The sequence below is a fragment of the Lampetra fluviatilis genome, chromosome 25, assembly GCF_964198595.1.
Source record: "Lampetra fluviatilis chromosome 25, kcLamFluv1.1, whole genome shotgun sequence".
Taxonomy (NCBI): Eukaryota; Metazoa; Chordata; class Hyperoartia; order Petromyzontiformes; family Petromyzontidae; genus Lampetra; species Lampetra fluviatilis.
Window position 1 is genome coordinate 8121148 of NC_136299.1, and position 17345 is coordinate 8138492.

The 17345-nt window shown below is 47.4% G+C and overlaps 1 protein-coding gene across 1 annotated transcript in view; it reads left to right on the top strand.

The window, feature by feature from the left end:
- The window catches only part of LOC144941761 (uncharacterized), a 92122-nt gene that overhangs the window by 43327 nt on the left and 31450 nt on the right, over positions 1 to 17345 (top strand). Inside the window, exons 10-11 of the mRNA XM_078868183.1 lie at positions 11514 to 11658; positions 15763 to 15945. Of these exons, the coding sequence (XP_078724309.1) occupies positions 11514 to 11658; positions 15763 to 15945 (328 nt within the window). The remainder of the gene's footprint in view (positions 1 to 11513; positions 11659 to 15762; positions 15946 to 17345) is intronic.

Here is a 17345-nt window from a genome sequence, read left to right on the forward strand (position 1 = left end):
TTTTCCATGAACATGTTGGCTATAACTGGTGACAAGGGGGAGCCCATAGGGGTACCCTCATTCTGTTTGTAGAAGGTGCCATTCCAGGTAAAATAGGTGTTGGTGAGGCAATGCCTAACCAGCGCAGGTACATCAGAATTCAATCCATGTTGGACTAAGTCCTCAATTATTGTTAGGGTGTCCGGTACTGGGACTTTGGTAAACAAAGATACTACATCAAAGCTGACGAGGATGTCATCAGGAGATAGTACCATGTCCTTAACCATAGAGACTAATTGGGTTGAGTTGAGTACTGCCGAAGAGGTCTTGCCTGTGAAGGGGAGCAGAGTATCTGATAGAAAACGGGCTAGTTTGTACGTCGGAGAGTTTATCGTCGACACGATGGGTCGTAGCGGGGTGCCTTCTTTATGGATTTTGGGAAGACCATAGAGTCTGGGAGGTCTTGCCGCCGATGGTTTTAGAGAGGGACGTTTGCTTGGTTCGATTAGGGAAGTCGAACTCGTGATGATACTGTTGGTTTTTGTCGTTAGGCTTTTAGTGGGATCGTTTTTAATTTTGGAGTAACTCCCATCATTAAGCAGGTCCAGGATTTTGTTGTTGTATGAATCTTTATCCATGATGACCGTGGCATTGCCCTTGTCTGCCGAGAGGATGACTATATCATCTCTCTTTTTTAAATTCGCGAGTTCAGAGCGTTCGTTTTTGCTGATGATACTAGTGGGTTTCTTAGCATTCTTAAGAATAGTAGCTATTTCAGCTCTTGCTACATCCGCATGGATGTGTCCTATGCCTCTGAGGGCTACATCAATCTGAGAAATCATATCCTCTACTGGTATATATTTAGGGGTGACGGCGAAATTTAGTCCTTTGGCCAGTACCGTTTTTAGATTGTCAGAAATTGGAATGTTACTCTGATTAATCACGGTCTTGTTAACATCCAGCTTTGCGCTGTGTGGCTCTGGTTTCTTTTTAGATAGGAGGTTGAATTTAGAAATCAGGTTAGCTTTGCATTTGGCTGACATTGAGTCAGCAGAAGCAGAAGTCATGTTATCAACGTGGTTCCAATCAGAAGGTGACATTTTTTGTGTTAACATTAGATGTGTTTGTAAGAGAGTCTTGTCTAAATTATCGAGTTCAGATCGGAGTAACCTTATTCTCTCCGAGATTAGTGATAGGCTAGCTTTAAATAAGATCTGTTTGGAGTTCGGTGAGGACACAGCAGCGGATGTGAGTGTGAAAGCGATGGGTATTACCTTGTTATCGCGGCATCTCTTGAGGAAGGCCAGCGTCTCGAGAAGCTGTGACTTCTTGTCTCGTTGTCTGTTAAAAACTCTAACAGATAGGTGGAATTCCTCCCCGTAGAGGGCATTAATTCTAGATTTGAAGCTTTCGTGACTGCAATGATTCATATTCTCAGGTTTTTTTCGGTAAAGTCACGTAGGTAAAAACATTAAAATTAATGAAAGTAAAATAAAACAAAACAAAATAAAATTCACGACGTTTCGGAGGCAACACAAGTCTCCGTCATCAGGTGGGACCGTCACAGCCGAATTAGCTGCATCAAGTGAAGCAATGATTCAAGATGTAATCCCTTATAAGCAAGTTGAAGGGAGGTGGAGAGGGGGGGGGGGAGAGCTTATCAGGCTGTGGTAGCCAATGAATGGAAACGTATCGGGAGGGAGGAGGAGCGGTGATCAAAGACTGCACGCAGTGCTCAACACAATGAATGGAGACGTGTCGGGACGGAGGGCGAGCGGCGATCAAAGACTGCACGCAGTGCTCAACACAATGAATGGAGACGCGCCGGGACGGAGGGCGAGCGGTGATCAAAGACATCACGTAGTGCTCAACACAATGAATGGAAACGTGGCGAGCGGTGATCAAAGAACAATGAAGAGATTACTGTTAAACACTGTGGATGTTAACACTCGGTGAAGTAAATTAAAATAGTGCCTGTCAGATAAGATGGTCCAAAAAGTGTAATTAAGTCTTTTTTGCGTGGTTAATAACATCTTTCCAGTGATTACTGAGTTTGTACCCATCATCACGGTTGAAATTATGTCTGTGTTTGTATATTTGTATGGCTTCGTGTACAAACCTTTGATGGTAGCCCGGAGGTTTGCAGAGAACCTTGGTCTCGGAAAAGACAATTTCATGAGAGCCCGCCGAGTTGTAGCAATGATCGGCAACGGCCGAAGAATCAGTTCTGCCGTGTTTCAGATCTGACTTGTGCTCGCGGACACGATCAGCAACATGACGTTTTGTTTCTCCAATGTAGCAATCACCACAAATGCAACTCAATTTGTAGACTCCAGGATACTGTAAGTCAGGAACGACATCCTTCACAGATGGAATCAGATCACGGATTTTATGCACTGTACTGAATCGGACTTGGATCTTATGTTTGTTTAGAATTTTGGAGATCTTTTTGGTCACGCCTGCTATGTATGGTAACGTGATAGTTTTGGTCAGAGTTTCATGTGGTTGTTTCTGTGTGGTGGGAGAGACAGCTTGGCGGATAGTGCGGTCAGAGTATCCGTTCATCCTGAGGGCCCGATGTACATGTCTTAATTCATCAGTCAGGTGGTGTTGGTCAGAAATGCCATGGGCTCTGTGGTATAGCGTTTTGATGAGAGAATTCTTTTGAGATGGGTGGTGGTGGGAATCCGGTTTCAAGTAGGAATTTGTGTGGGTGGCTTTCCTGTAGACAGAATGTCCCAAGGATCCGTCAAGCCTCCTCTTAAACAGAATATCCAAGAATGGTAGTTTACCGTCTTTCTCCACTTCCATGGTGAATCTGATAGATGGGTGTCTAGAATTGATGTGGTCCAAGAAGTGGTTCAATGCTGGGAGGCCATGTGGCCAGATGACGAAAGTGTCATCCACATATCTCTTCCACAGGGAAGGACGCAGGGTGGATGTCTGGATGGCGTCTGATTCAAACTTTTCCATGAACATGTTGGCTATAACTGGTGACAAGGGGGAGCCCATAGGGGTACCCTCATTCTGTTTGTAGAAGGTGCCATTCCAGGTAAAATAGGTGTTGGTGAGGCAATGCCTAACCAGCGCAGGTACATCAGAATTCAATCCATGTTGGACTAAGTCCTCAATTATTGTTAGGGTGTCCGGTACTGGGACTTTGGTAAACAAAGATACTACATCAAAGCTGACGAGGATGTCATCAGGAGATAGTACCATGTCCTTAACCATAGAGACTAATTGGGTTGAGTTGAGTACTGCCGAAGAGGTCTTGCCTGTGAAGGGGAGCAGAGTATCTGATAGAAAACGGGCTAGTTTGTACGTCGGAGAGTTTATCGTCGACACGATGGGTCGTAGCGGGGTGCCTTCTTTATGGATTTTGGGAAGACCATAGAGTCTGGGAGGTCTTGCCGCCGATGGTTTTAGAGAGGGACGTTTGCTTGGTTCGATTAGGGAAGTCGAACTCGTGATGATACTGTTGGTTTTTGTCGTTAGGCTTTTAGTGGGATCGTTTTTAATTTTGGAGTAACTCCCATCATTAAGCAGGTCCAGGATTTTGTTGTTGTATGAATCTTTATCCATGATGACCGTGGCATTGCCCTTGTCTGCCGAGAGGATGACTATATCATCTCTCTTTTTTAAATTCGCGAGTTCAGAGCGTTCGTTTTTGCTGATGTTACTAGTGGGTTTCTTAGCATTCTTAAGAATAGTAGCTATTTCAGCTCTTGCTACATCCGCATGGATGTGTCCTATGCCTCTGAGGGCTACATCAATCTGAGAAATCATATCCTCTACTGGTATATATTTAGGGGTGACGGCGAAATTTAGTCCTTTGGCCAGTACCGTTTTTAGATTGTCAGAAATTGGAATGTTACTCTGATTAATCACGGTCTTGTTAACATCCAGCTTTGCGATGTGTGGCTCTGGTTTCTTTTTAGATAGGAGGTTGAATTTAGAAATCAGGTTAGCTTTGCATTTGGCTGACATTGAGTCAGCAGAAGCAGAAGTCATGTTATCAACGTGGTTCCAATCAGAAGGTGACATTTTTTGTGTTAACATTAGATGTGTTTGTAAGAGAGTCTTGTCTAAATTATCGAGTTCAGATCGGAGTAACCTTATTCTCTCCGAGATTAGTGATAGGCTAGCTTTAAATAAGATCTGTTTGGAGTTCGGTGAGGACACAGCAGCGGATGTGAGTGTGAAAGCGATGGGTATTACCTTGTTATCGCGGCATCTCTTGAGGAAGGCCAGCGTCTCGAGAAGCTGTGACTTCTTGTCTCGTTGTCTGTTAAAAACTCTAACAGATAGGTGGAATTCCTCCCCGTAGAGGGCATTAATTCTAGATTTGAAGCTTTCGTGACTGCAATGATTCATATTCTCAGGTTTTTTCGGTAAAGTCACGTAGGTAAAAACATTAAAATTAATGAAAGTAAAATAAAACAAAACAAAATAAAATTCACGACGTTTCGGAGGCAACACAAGTCTCCGTCATCAGGTGGGACCGTCACAGCCGAATTAGCTGCATCAAGTGAAGCAATGATTCAAGATGTAATCCCTTATAAGCAAGTTGAAGGGAGGTGGAGAGGGGGGGGGGGGAGAGCTTATCAGGCTGTGGTAGCCAATGAATGGAAACGTATCGGGAGGGAGGAGGAGCGGTGATCAAAGACTGCACGCAGTGCTCAACACAATGAATGGAGACGTGTCGGGACGGAGGGCGAGCGGCGATCAAAGACTGCACGCAGTGCTCAACACAATGAATGGAGACGCGCCGGGACGGAGGGCGAGCGGTGATCAAAGACATCACGTAGTGCTCAACACAATGAATGGAAACGTGGCGAGCGGTGATCAAAGAACAATGAAGAGATTACTGTTAAACACTGTGGATGTTAACACTCGGTGAAGTAAATTAAAATAGTGCCTGTCAGATAAGATGGTCCAAAAAGTGTAATTAAGTCTTTTTTGCGTGGTTAATAACATCTTTCCAGTGATTACTGAGTTTGTACCCATCATCACGGTTGAAATTATGTCTGTGTTTGTATATTTGTATGGCTTCGTGTACAAACCTTTGATGGTAGCCCGGAGGTTTGCAGAGAACCTTGGTCTCGGAAAAGACAATTTCATGAGAGCCCGCCGAGTTGTAGCAATGATCGGCAACGGCCGAAGAATCAGTTCTGCCGTGTTTCAGATCTGACTTGTGCTCGCGGACACGATCAGCAACATGACGTTTTGTTTCTCCAATGTAGCAATCACCACAAATGCAACTCAATTTGTAGACTCCAGGATACTGTAAGTCAGGAACGACATCCTTCACAGATGGAATCAGATCACGGATTTTATGCACTGTACTGAATCGGACTTGGATCTTATGTTTGTTTAGAATTTTGGAGATCTTTTTGGTCACGCCTGCTATGTATGGTAACGTGATAGTTTTGGTCAGAGTTTCATGTGGTTGTTTCTGTGTGGTGGGAGAGACAGCTTGGCGGATAGTGCGGTCAGAGTATCCGTTCATCCTGAGGGCCCGATGTACATGTCTTAATTCATCAGTCAGGTGGTGTTGGTCAGAAATGCCATGGGCTCTGTGGTATAGCGTTTTGATGAGAGAATTCTTTTGAGATGGGTGGTGGTGGGAATCCGGTTTCAAGTAGGAATTTGTGTGGGTGGCTTTCCTGTAGACAGAATGTCCCAAGGATCCGTCAAGCCTCCTCTTAAACAGAATATCCAAGAATGGTAGTTTACCGTCTTTCTCCACTTCCATGGTGAATCTGATAGATGGGTGTCTAGAATTGATGTGGTCCAAGAAGTGGTTCAATGCTGGGAGGCCATGTGGCCAGATGACGAAAGTGTCATCCACATATCTCTTCCACAGGGAAGGACGCAGGGTGGATGTCTGGATGGCGTCTGATTCAAACTTTTCCATGAACATGTTGGCTATAACTGGTGACAAGGGGGAGCCCATAGGGGTACCCTCATTCTGTTTGTAGAAGGTGCCATTCCAGGTAAAATAGGTGTTGGTGAGGCAATGCCTAACCAGCGCAGGTACATCAGAATTCAATCCATGTTGGACTAAGTCCTCAATTATTGTTAGGGTGTCCGGTACTGGGACTTTGGTAAACAAAGATACTACATCAAAGCTGACGAGGATGTCATCAGGAGATAGTACCATGTCCTTAACCATAGAGACTAATTGGGTTGAGTTGAGTACTGCCGAAGAGGTCTTGCCTGTGAAGGGGAGCAGAGTATCTGATAGAAAACGGGCTAGTTTGTACGTCGGAGAGTTTATCGTCGACACGATGGGTCGTAGCGGGGTGCCTTCTTTATGGATTTTGGGAAGACCATAGAGTCTGGGAGGTCTTGCCGCCGATGGTTTTAGAGAGGGACGTTTGCTTGGTTCGATTAGGGAAGTCGAACTCGTGATGATACTGTTGGTTTTTGTCGTTAGGCTTTTAGTGGGATCGTTTTTAATTTTGGAGTAACTCCCATCATTAAGCAGGTCCAGGATTTTGTTGTTGTATGAATCTTTATCCATGATGACCGTGGCATTGCCCTTGTCTGCCGAGAGGATGACTATATCATCTCTCTTTTTTAAATTCGCGAGTTCAGAGCGTTCGTTTTTGCTGATGTTACTAGTGGGTTTCTTAGCATTCTTAAGAATAGTAGCTATTTCAGCTCTTGCTACATCCGCATGGATGTGTCCTATGCCTCTGAGGGCTACATCAATCTGAGAAATCATATCCTCTACTGGTATATATTTAGGGGTGACGGCGAAATTTAGTCCTTTGGCCAGTACCGTTTTTAGATTGTCAGAAATTGGAATGTTACTCTGATTAATCACGGTCTTGTTAACATCCAGCTTTGCGATGTGTGGCTCTGGTTTCTTTTTAGATAGGAGGTTGAATTTAGAAATCAGGTTAGCTTTGCATTTGGCTGACATTGAGTCAGCAGAAGCAGAAGTCATGTTATCAACGTGGTTCCAATCAGAAGGTGACATTTTTTGTGTTAACATTAGATGTGTTTGTAAGAGAGTCTTGTCTAAATTATCGAGTTCAGATCGGAGTAACCTTATTCTCTCCGAAATTAGTGATAGGCTAGCTTTAAATAAGATCTGTTTGGAGTTTGGTGAGGACACAGCAGCGGATGTGAGTGTGAAAGCGATGGGTATTACCTTGTTATCGCGGCATCTCTTGAGGAAGGCCAGCGTCTCGAGAAGCTGTGACTTCTTGTCTCGTTGTCTGTTAAAAACTCTAACAGATAGGTGGAATTCCTCCCCGTAGAGGGCATTAATTCTAGATTTGAAGCTTTCGTGACTGCAATGATTCATATTCTCAGGTTTTTTCGGTAAAGTCACGTAGGTAAAAACATTAAAATTAATGAAAGTAAAATAAAACAAAACAAAATAAAATTCACGACGTTTCGGAGGCAACACAAGTCTCCGTCATCAGGTGGGACCGTCACAGCCGAATTAGCTGCATCAAGTGAAGCAATGATTCAAGATGTAATCCCTTATAAGCAAGTTGAAGGGAGGTGGAGAGGGGGGGGGGGAGAGCTTATCAGGCTGTGGTAGCCAATGAATGGAAACGTATCGGGAGGGAGGAGGAGCGGTGATCAAAGACTGCACGCAGTGCTCAACACAATGAATGGAGACGTGTCGGGACGGAGGGCGAGCGGCGATCAAAGACTGCACGCAGTGCTCAACACAATGAATGGAGACGCGCCGGGACGGAGGGCGAGCGGTGATCAAAGACATCACGTAGTGCTCAACACAATGAATGGAAACGTGGCGAGCGGTGATCAAAGAACAATGAAGAGATTACTGTTAAACACTGTGGATGTTAACACTCGGTGAAGTAAATTAAAATAGTGCCTGTCAGATAAGATGGTCCAAAAAGTGTAATTAAGTCTTTTTTGCGTGGTTAATAACATCTTTCCAGTGATTACTGAGTTTGTACCCATCATCACGGTTGAAATTATGTCTGTGTTTGTATATTTGTATGGCTTCGTGTACAAACCTTTGATGGTAGCCCGGAGGTTTGCAGAGAACCTTGGTCTCGGAAAAGACAATTTCATGAGAGCCCGCCGAGTTGTAGCAATGATCGGCAACGGCCGAAGAATCAGTTCTGCCGTGTTTCAGATCTGACTTGTGCTCGCGGACACGATCAGCAACATGACGTTTTGTTTCTCCAATGTAGCAATCACCACAAATGCAACTCAATTTGTAGACTCCAGGATACTGTAAGTCAGGAACGACATCCTTCACAGATGGAATCAGATCACGGATTTTATGCACTGTACTGAATCGGACTTGGATCTTATGTTTGTTTAGAATTTTGGAGATCTTTTTGGTCACGCCTGCTATGTATGGTAACGTGATAGTTTTGGTCAGAGTTTCATGTGGTTGTTTCTGTGTGGTGGGAGAGACAGCTTGGCGGATAGTGCGGTCAGAGTATCCGTTCATCCTGAGGGCCCGATGTACATGTCTTAATTCATCAGTCAGGTGGTGTTGGTCAGAAATGCCATGGGCTCTGTGGTATAGCGTTTTGATGAGAGAATTCTTTTGAGATGGGTGGTGGTGGGAATCCGGTTTCAAGTAGGAATTTGTGTGGGTGGCTTTCCTGTAGACAGAATGTCCCAAGGATCCGTCAAGCCTCCTCTTAAACAGAATATCCAAGAATGGTAGTTTACCGTCTTTCTCCACTTCCATGGTGAATCTGATAGATGGGTGTCTAGAATTGATGTGGTCCAAGAAGTGGTTCAATGCTGGGAGGCCATGTGGCCAGATGACGAAAGTGTCATCCACATATCTCTTCCACAGGGAAGGACGCAGGGTGGATGTCTGGATGGCGTCTGATTCAAACTTTTCCATGAACATGTTGGCTATAACTGGTGACAAGGGGGAGCCCATAGGGGTACCCTCATTCTGTTTGTAGAAGGTGCCATTCCAGGTAAAATAGGTGTTGGTGAGGCAATGCCTAACCAGCGCAGGTACATCAGAATTCAATCCATGTTGGACTAAGTCCTCAATTATTGTTAGGGTGTCCGGTACTGGGACTTTGGTAAACAAAGATACTACATCAAAGCTGACGAGGATGTCATCAGGAGATAGTACCATGTCCTTAACCATAGAGACTAATTGGGTTGAGTTGAGTACTGCCGAAGAGGTCTTGCCTGTGAAGGGGAGCAGAGTATCTGATAGAAAACGGGCTAGTTTGTACGTCGGAGAGTTTATCGTCGACACGATGGGTCGTAGCGGGGTGCCTTCTTTATGGATTTTGGGAAGACCATAGAGTCTGGGAGGTCTTGCCGCCGATGGTTTTAGAGAGGGACGTTTGCTTGGTTCGATTAGGGAAGTCGAACTCGTGATGATACTGTTGGTTTTTGTCGTTAGGCTTTTAGTGGGATCGTTTTTAATTTTGGAGTAACTCCCATCATTAAGCAGGTCCAGGATTTTGTTGTTGTATGAATATTTATCCATGATGACCGTGGCATTGCCCTTGTCTGCCGAGAGGATGACTATATCATCTCTCTTTTTTAAATTCGCGAGTTCAGAGCGTTCGTTTTTGCTGATGTTACTAGTGGGTTTCTTAGCATTCTTAAGAATAGTAGCTATTTCAGCTCTTGCTACATCCGCATGGATGTGTCCTATGCCTCTGAGGGCTACATCAATCTGAGAAATCATATCCTCTACTGGTATATATTTAGGGGTGACGGCGAAATTTAGTCCTTTGGCCAGTACCGTTTTTAGATTGTCAGAAATTGGAATGTTACTCTGATTAATCACGGTCTTGTTAACATCCAGCTTTGCGATGTGTGGCTCTGGTTTCTTTTTAGATAGGAGGTTGAATTTAGAAATCAGGTTAGCTTTGCATTTGGCTGACATTGAGTCAGCAGAAGCAGAAGTCATGTTATCAACGTGGTTCCAATCAGAAGGTGACATTTTTTGTGTTAACATTAGATGTGTTTGTAAGAGAGTCTTGTCTAAATTATCGAGTTCAGATCGGAGTAACCTTATTCTCTCCGAGATTAGTGATAGGCTAGCTTTAAATAAGATCTGTTTGGAGTTCGGTGAGGACACAGCAGCGGATGTGAGTGTGAAAGCGATGGGTATTACCTTGTTATACGTGACTTTACCGAAAAAACCTGAGAATATGAATCATTGCAGTCACGAAAGCTTCAAATCTAGAATTAATGCCCTCTACGGGGAGGAATTCCACCTATCTGTTAGAGTTTTTAACAGACAACGAGACAAGAAGTCACAGCTTCTCGAGACGCTGGCCTTCCTCAAGAGATGCCGCGATAACAAGGTAATACCCATCGCTTTCACACTCACATCCGCTGCTGTGTCCTCACCGAACTCCAAACAGATCTTATTTAAAGCTAGCCTATCACTAATCTCGGAGAGAATAAGGTTACTCTGATCTGAACTCGATAATTTAGACAAGACTCTCTTACAAACACATCTAATGTTAACACAAAAAATGTCACCTTCTGATTGGAACCACGTTGATAACATGACTTCTGCTTCTGCTGACTCAATGTCAGCCAAATGCAAAGCTAACCTGATTTCTAAATTCAACCTCCTATCTAAAAAGAAACCAGAGCCACACATCGCAAAGCTGGATGTTAACAAGACCGTGATTAATCAGAGTAACATTCCAATTTCTGACAATCTAAAAACGGTACTGGCCAAAGGACTAAATTTCGCCGTCACCCCTAAATATATACCAGTAGAGGATATGATTTCTCAGATTGATGTAGCCCTCAGAGGCATAGGACACATCCATGCGGATGTACAGCAGGCGGACTGCTGAGGCAGGAAGAAATGTAGCGAGAGAGCTACTGCAGTCAGAGGTTATAAAGGTTTGTGGTAGGTGCAACCCAAGGGTAAGTGGGCGGGGCTAGAGATAGAATTTGCAAGTCAATGTAAGATCGCAGAGCGAGGCAAACCTCGGCTAATCCGAGGGGGTGAGGAAGGGGGGGGGCTGCCGTAATGGACGAGAGGGGGGTAGCCCCGCCCACTTACCCTTGGGTTGTACCCACCTCAAACCTTTATAGCCTCTGGCTGCAGTAGCTCTCTCGCTACATTTCTTCCTGCCTCAGCAGTCCGCCTGCTGTATTTTTTCACCTGAAGACGATTGCTTGTGTTGCGATCGAAATGTCGTGATTTTATTTTTCTATCTACGTGACTTTCGCGAAAGAACCAAAGAGTATGATTCTAGATCTGTTTAATGTTCCTGTTACTTCATTTTGTAATTGTGCTCCGATCGGTCCATACATCTTTCCGGTTCGACTTGCGCTCAAGGCAAGTTGTTATTATGAACATTGATCGACGTTTGTGCAACATCTTGCACTTCTCGTCCAACGCAGTTGCTTTTGTGCCGATTCCTATTTGCATCATCGCTGAAAGTCTTTGTCCTATTTTTATTTGGTCACTATGGCAAATGAACCTCACATCCTGGTTGAACAACACGAACTTGAGACTTGAACCTTAGCCCACCCCCTCGGCCCCCGCCCCCTCGTCCCCCCCCCCCCCCCCCCAGATGCAAGAGGGGGTCCCAGTGCCGCTGTTGGTTGCGGCTGGTGGAGGAGGCAACGCGTACCTGGGCAACCGCGAGGGCGCCGTTGAGGAACGCTACGAGCGAGACCCATCCGTGCGGCCAGCCAGCGGGCACACGGGGGCAGCCGGTGACTCCCCTTACCTCTCCCCCTACAACGCCCCCCCCCCCCCGCCCTCTTGCCCCCAAAGGCTGAGTCACACTTTGTAAGTTTGGAAAAAAACCTGGAGCACATGGGTTTGGTTGCTATAGGTGGATCACCCTGCGCAGTGGTCGTCGATTTAGCGGCGAGTGTGACAACCGCTTGGACACGGCGAGCCACGACTTTGGTTACACTTCACTGCGGGCGAGTGAGTGAGTGGGTGAGAGATCGAGTAGGTGAGCGGGTGAGTTAGTGGGCGAGTGAGTGAGAGGGCGAGTAGGTGAGTGGGTGAGTGAGTGGGCGAGTGAGTGAGAGGCCGAGTGGGCAAGTGGGCGAGCGAGTGGGCTAGTGAGTGAGAGACCAATTGGACGAGTGAGAGAGTGAGCAGGCGAGCGAGTGGGCGGGAGAGCGAGCGAGCACGTGAGTGATTGAGTGAGAGGCTAAGAGAGTGACCAGGCGAGCGTGAGTGAGCAGGTGGGCAGGCAGGCGAGGGAGGGAGGGAGCGAGCGAGTGCCTCATACAGATGTCACCGTGATCTGCATTTAAATGGATGAATGGCTCTGCTGACACAATTTCGTGCAGGTGGAAGCGTCTCACTTCGGGAGGGGAGGGGGTGGTGGATTAACAAGGGGGAGTGTGTACAGAAGCTTCTTGTATACGTCTGTGAATACATCAGAAGATCAGGCAAGAAATGAATTAGTGTATGAGAGAATGAGACAGAGGATGAATCGGAGAATGAGTCGGTGAATGAATCAGATTATGAATCGGTGAATGAGTTGGTGAACCATCATCTCCTGACCTATTGCTGTCCACTTCAGCACCACCACCATCGCTATGTTGCTGTCCACTTCAGAACAACCAACATCGCTACCCAGCCTTGTTGCTGTCCACTTCAGCACCACCACCATCGCTACCCAGCCTTGTCGCTGTCCACTTCACCACCACCATCGCTACCCAGCCTTGTCGCTGTCCACTTCACCACCATCGCTACCCAGCCTTGTTGCTATCCACTTCACCACCACCACCATCGCTACCCAGCCTTGTCGCTGTCCACTTCAGCACCACCACCATCGCTACCCAGCCTTGTCACTGTCCACTTCAGCACCACCACCATCGCTACCCAGCCTTGTTGCTGTCAACTTCAGCACCACCACCATCGCTACCCAGCCTTGTCGCTGTCCACTTCACCACCATCGCTACCCAGCCTTGTTGCTATCCACTTCACCACCACCACCATCGCTACCCAGCCTTGTCGCTGTCCACTTCAGCACCACCACCATCGCTACCCAGCCTTGTCACTGTCCACTTCAGCACCACCACCATCGCTACCCAGCCTTGTTGCTGTCAACTTCAGCACCACCACCATCGCTACCCAGCCTTGTCGCTGTCACCTTCAGCACCACCACCATCGCTACCCAGCCTTGTTGCTGTCCACTTCAGCACCACCACCATCGCTACCCAGCCTTGTTGCTGTCCACTTCAGCACCACCACCATCGCTACCCAGCCTTGTTGCTGTCCACTTCAGCACCATCAACATCGCTACCCAGCCTTGTCGCTGTCCACTTCAGCACCACCACCATCGCTACCCAGCCTTGTCGCTGTCCACTTCAGCACCACCACCATCGCTACCCAGCCTTGTCGCTGTCCACTTCAGCACCACCACCATCACTACCCAGCCTTGTCGCTGTCCACTTCAGCACCACCACCATCGCTACCCAGCCTTGTCGCTGTCCACTTCAGCACCACCACCATCACTACCCAGCCTTGTCGCTGTCCACTTCAGCACCACCACCATCGCTACCCAGCCTTGTTGCTGTCAACTTCAGCACCAGCACCATCGCTACCCAGCCTTGTTACTCTGCACTCACACCTCCCTCCCTAAGTCCCATGGCGCTGTAATCCCACTTTAATGTGTTCCATTGTCAGTGATTGTTTGCCTTATCAGCAGGTTGCACGCCGCTGCTCACGCAATTCATCTATAAGCGTTCATTTGGTTATTCATTTATTTACTCATTCATTGCTGGCAAACGGAGCAATCTGATTCCATTACTTAATTTGGTCATATATTTACGAGTGGCGGCTGTTGTTGCGTTTGCCCGATGACGATATATCTATGCACAATTGACCAAAGTGGTGGCAACGGTGGCGACACTCACGCCTCACAGTGAGTAGGCCCTGGGTTTGATATCCGTGTGGGACGCCATTCTCTTGACTCGGACCCGGTGATTCATTGAAGGCGGGGGGGGGGGGAGGGTGGGGAGCGAGATTGGGGGTGAGGGGGGGCAGTAAGGGGGGGTGGGGGAACACCTGCTGTTCAAACGGGCGCTCGCTGATTGCGTTACGCACGGACCGAGCGTTTCAATTGACAATGGACGAATGTTTTTTTTTATTTCCCCAGATCGAGTTATCCTTTTGTTTGTGCCCATGCCACACTCGCAGCTGAAATGCCATCCCCCGCTTATCCACTTCATACCTAACCTCAGAGTCAATGCCCCGTGATCGTCTTATTGACGGGATGCAAATGTCTCATAGTGTTTATATTGATGGGATGCCAATACAGCATCGCATACTGTTGATATTGATGAAATTGCAATCTCCCATACTGTTCATATTTATGGCAATATCCCATGTTGTTTATATTAATATGGTGGCTATATCCAATGCTACTCATCAATGGGATGGCACTCACCCATAAAACAGTATTCATATTAATGGGATTAACTGATGGGCGAGTATTTATACGTGTGTTTACATGCCTATATGAATGCATGTGTGTGTGTGGTGGGGGGGGAGCGGTAGTGTAGCGGTTAGCAGCCTCCATTACAAACCTGGCGACCCGAGTTCGATTCCCGCTCACAGCCAACACGGCCAACACCAGTGACGATTATCTGAATCGGTCCTGGGCCTCCCCTAGGTCGACTCGGCATCAAATGAGTACCTGGTGCGATGTGTAAACTTCGCCACTAGGGAGACAAAGGCGGCCGGGCGCGGTGTTGGCCACTCACCCCCTCGTGTGCCGTCCCTGCCTTCATAGGTGCTCGCTAACAGCACGTGCCCCAATAGTCTGTTTAGGCTACACGGGGGCTCTTTGTCTTTCTTTGCAACGGCAAGAGCACATGGAGCTTGGGTATCGGTTAGCTGCAGGATGCTGGTATGACGACGTTATACTAGGTAGTGGTAGGGACTGGTATGATGATGACAATGTTGTTGTTGTACTGGGTAGTGGTAGGGACTGGTATGAGGATGATGTTGTTGTTGTGTTGTTCCTTTTTTATGCCGTTGTTGCTGTCATTGTTGTAATCGTTGTTGCTGTTGGACGGTCATTGTTTTTCATTGCTGTTGTTTATTAAATGTCGTCGTGGTTGTCGCTATTGTTTTAACCATTCCAGCAGCAATAGTAAAGCACTGCTGCCAGTCGTAACATAAGGGATGTATATTTTTGGTTCTTTCGGTAAAGTCACGTAGAAGGGGAATAATAAAATAATACACATATTAAACAATAAAAACTACACCCCAACTCCCACTCATCCACACCCCAACCCCCTACTCATCCCCACCCATGCTACACCTCAACCCCCCCCACTCATCCCCACCCTACACCCCAACCCCCCACTCATCCACACCCACCCTACACCCCAACCCCCTACTCATCCCCACCCATACTAAACCTCAACCCCCCCCACTCATCTCCACCCATACTACAACCCAACCCCCCACTCATCCACACCCTACACCCCAACCCCCCACTCATCCACACCCACCCTACACCCCAACCCCCCACTCATCCACACCCTACACCCCAACCCCCCACTCATCCACACCCACCCTACACCCCAACCCCCCACTCATCCCCACCCTACACCCCAACCCCCCACTCATCCACACCCACCCTACACCCCAAACCCACACTCATCCCCACCGTACAATTTTATTATTTCCCTTCTACGTGACTTTACCGAAAGAACCACGAATATGAATCCCTGCAGTCACGAAAGCTTTAAATCAAAATATAAGGGCTGTAGTTGTAATGATAACGGTTATTGTTGTTGTTGTTGTTTATGTTCTAGTTGTTGTTGTTGTTGTTTGCGCAGGAGGGGGCGGGGGCTGGAACGACACGGCAGTGGCTCCCCACTCGGGCCGCTCGCTCGTGGAGGGGGCCGCGGGGGGCTGCGGCTGCGCCCAGGCCACGCGGGCCTGGGGGTGGGCGACCTCTGGCGGGTTCGGTGGGGGCGGGGGAGCCTGCACCTCCGGGGGGGGTGGCGGAGGATACATTGGTACGGTGGGTAAGGGGGGGGTGGTAGCTAAGACTATGAGAGGTCTTACTCTAAGGTTTTTTTCGGTAAAGTGACGTAGGTAAAAAATAAAATTAAATGTACGATTTTTATTTTTTACCAACGTGACTTTACCGAAAACACCTAAGAGTATGAATCCTTGCAGTCACGAAAGCTTCACATCTATGAGAGGTCTCACATCGTCCAAGTCAGGGGTCGGCATTCAAAACAACGAGGGCCATAATACGGGGGGGGGGCGGTTTGGGGCGGGGGTGGTTAGATCGCGTAAATATATAAATGTGTCGTTAAACCCGCCACCACCACCCGACACGGCCAATTAGTAAGGTTTGTCACGTGAACAGAACGTTGCAATTCGTCACAAGTACAGCAACACCGGTTGTGTGTTGGAGAGCAGATCCACAACATTTACAGTCTGAGTGTACGACGTTTCGCCAGCAATTACAACCGGCATCATCAGGCGGCAGACAGATTTGTGGCATCACTTGTTTGAAGCCATTATTTTGTTTAAAATTCGGTAAAAACAACAACAACAACCAATATTTTAAGAGCTCCGCAATACAAGTGGTGAATACGAGACGGACCTCCACGAATGACATCACGGCCCGAGTCCTCAATGAGCCGCATGCGGAAATCAAAAGAAACAAGAAGGGCCATTTTTAAAAAAAAAAATCGAATTTCAAGAGCCGCACCACAATTCTTGAAGAGGTGAACGCAGCTTCGGTACCGCAGGTTGTCGACCCCTCGTCGAAGTCATCTCACAAAGGCGGCCGGGCGCGGTGAGGTGCTGGCCAGCCCACCCCCCTCGTGCGCCATGCCGGCCTTCGTAGGAGCTTCTGCTACTCGCTGACAGCACTTGCCCCGGGTTTCAAGAAGGCGACGTGAAACTTGCGAGCGGCGGTTGGCGCGCCAAACTACGGGTCCGGCGACCCGAGTTCGATTCGCGCTCACGGCCAACACCGGTCACGATTACTTGAACCGGTTCATGGGCCTGCCGTAGGTCGATTCAACCTTCGATTAGCACGGTGGGCTATGTACGATGCGCAAGAAGTTAAACATACGTACAAATGATGCGGTGTGTGAACATCGTCACTGGGGCGGCAAAGGTGTGGTGCTGGCCACCCACCCCCACGTGTGCTGCGTCGGCCTTGATAGGTGTTCGCTAACAGCACTTGCCCCCAACAGACTGTTTTATGTCCATATGTTGAATTTCTTTCGCACCGTGCGTAGCGGCCAACCATGCTGATCGGAGGGGCGGGGGAAGGACAACAAACTAAACACAAAAGCAGTTTCGATTTAAAGCTTTCGTGACTGCAGGGATTCATCTTCTTGGTTCTTTCGGTAAAGTCACGTAGAAGGGAAATAATAAAATAATAAAAATAAAA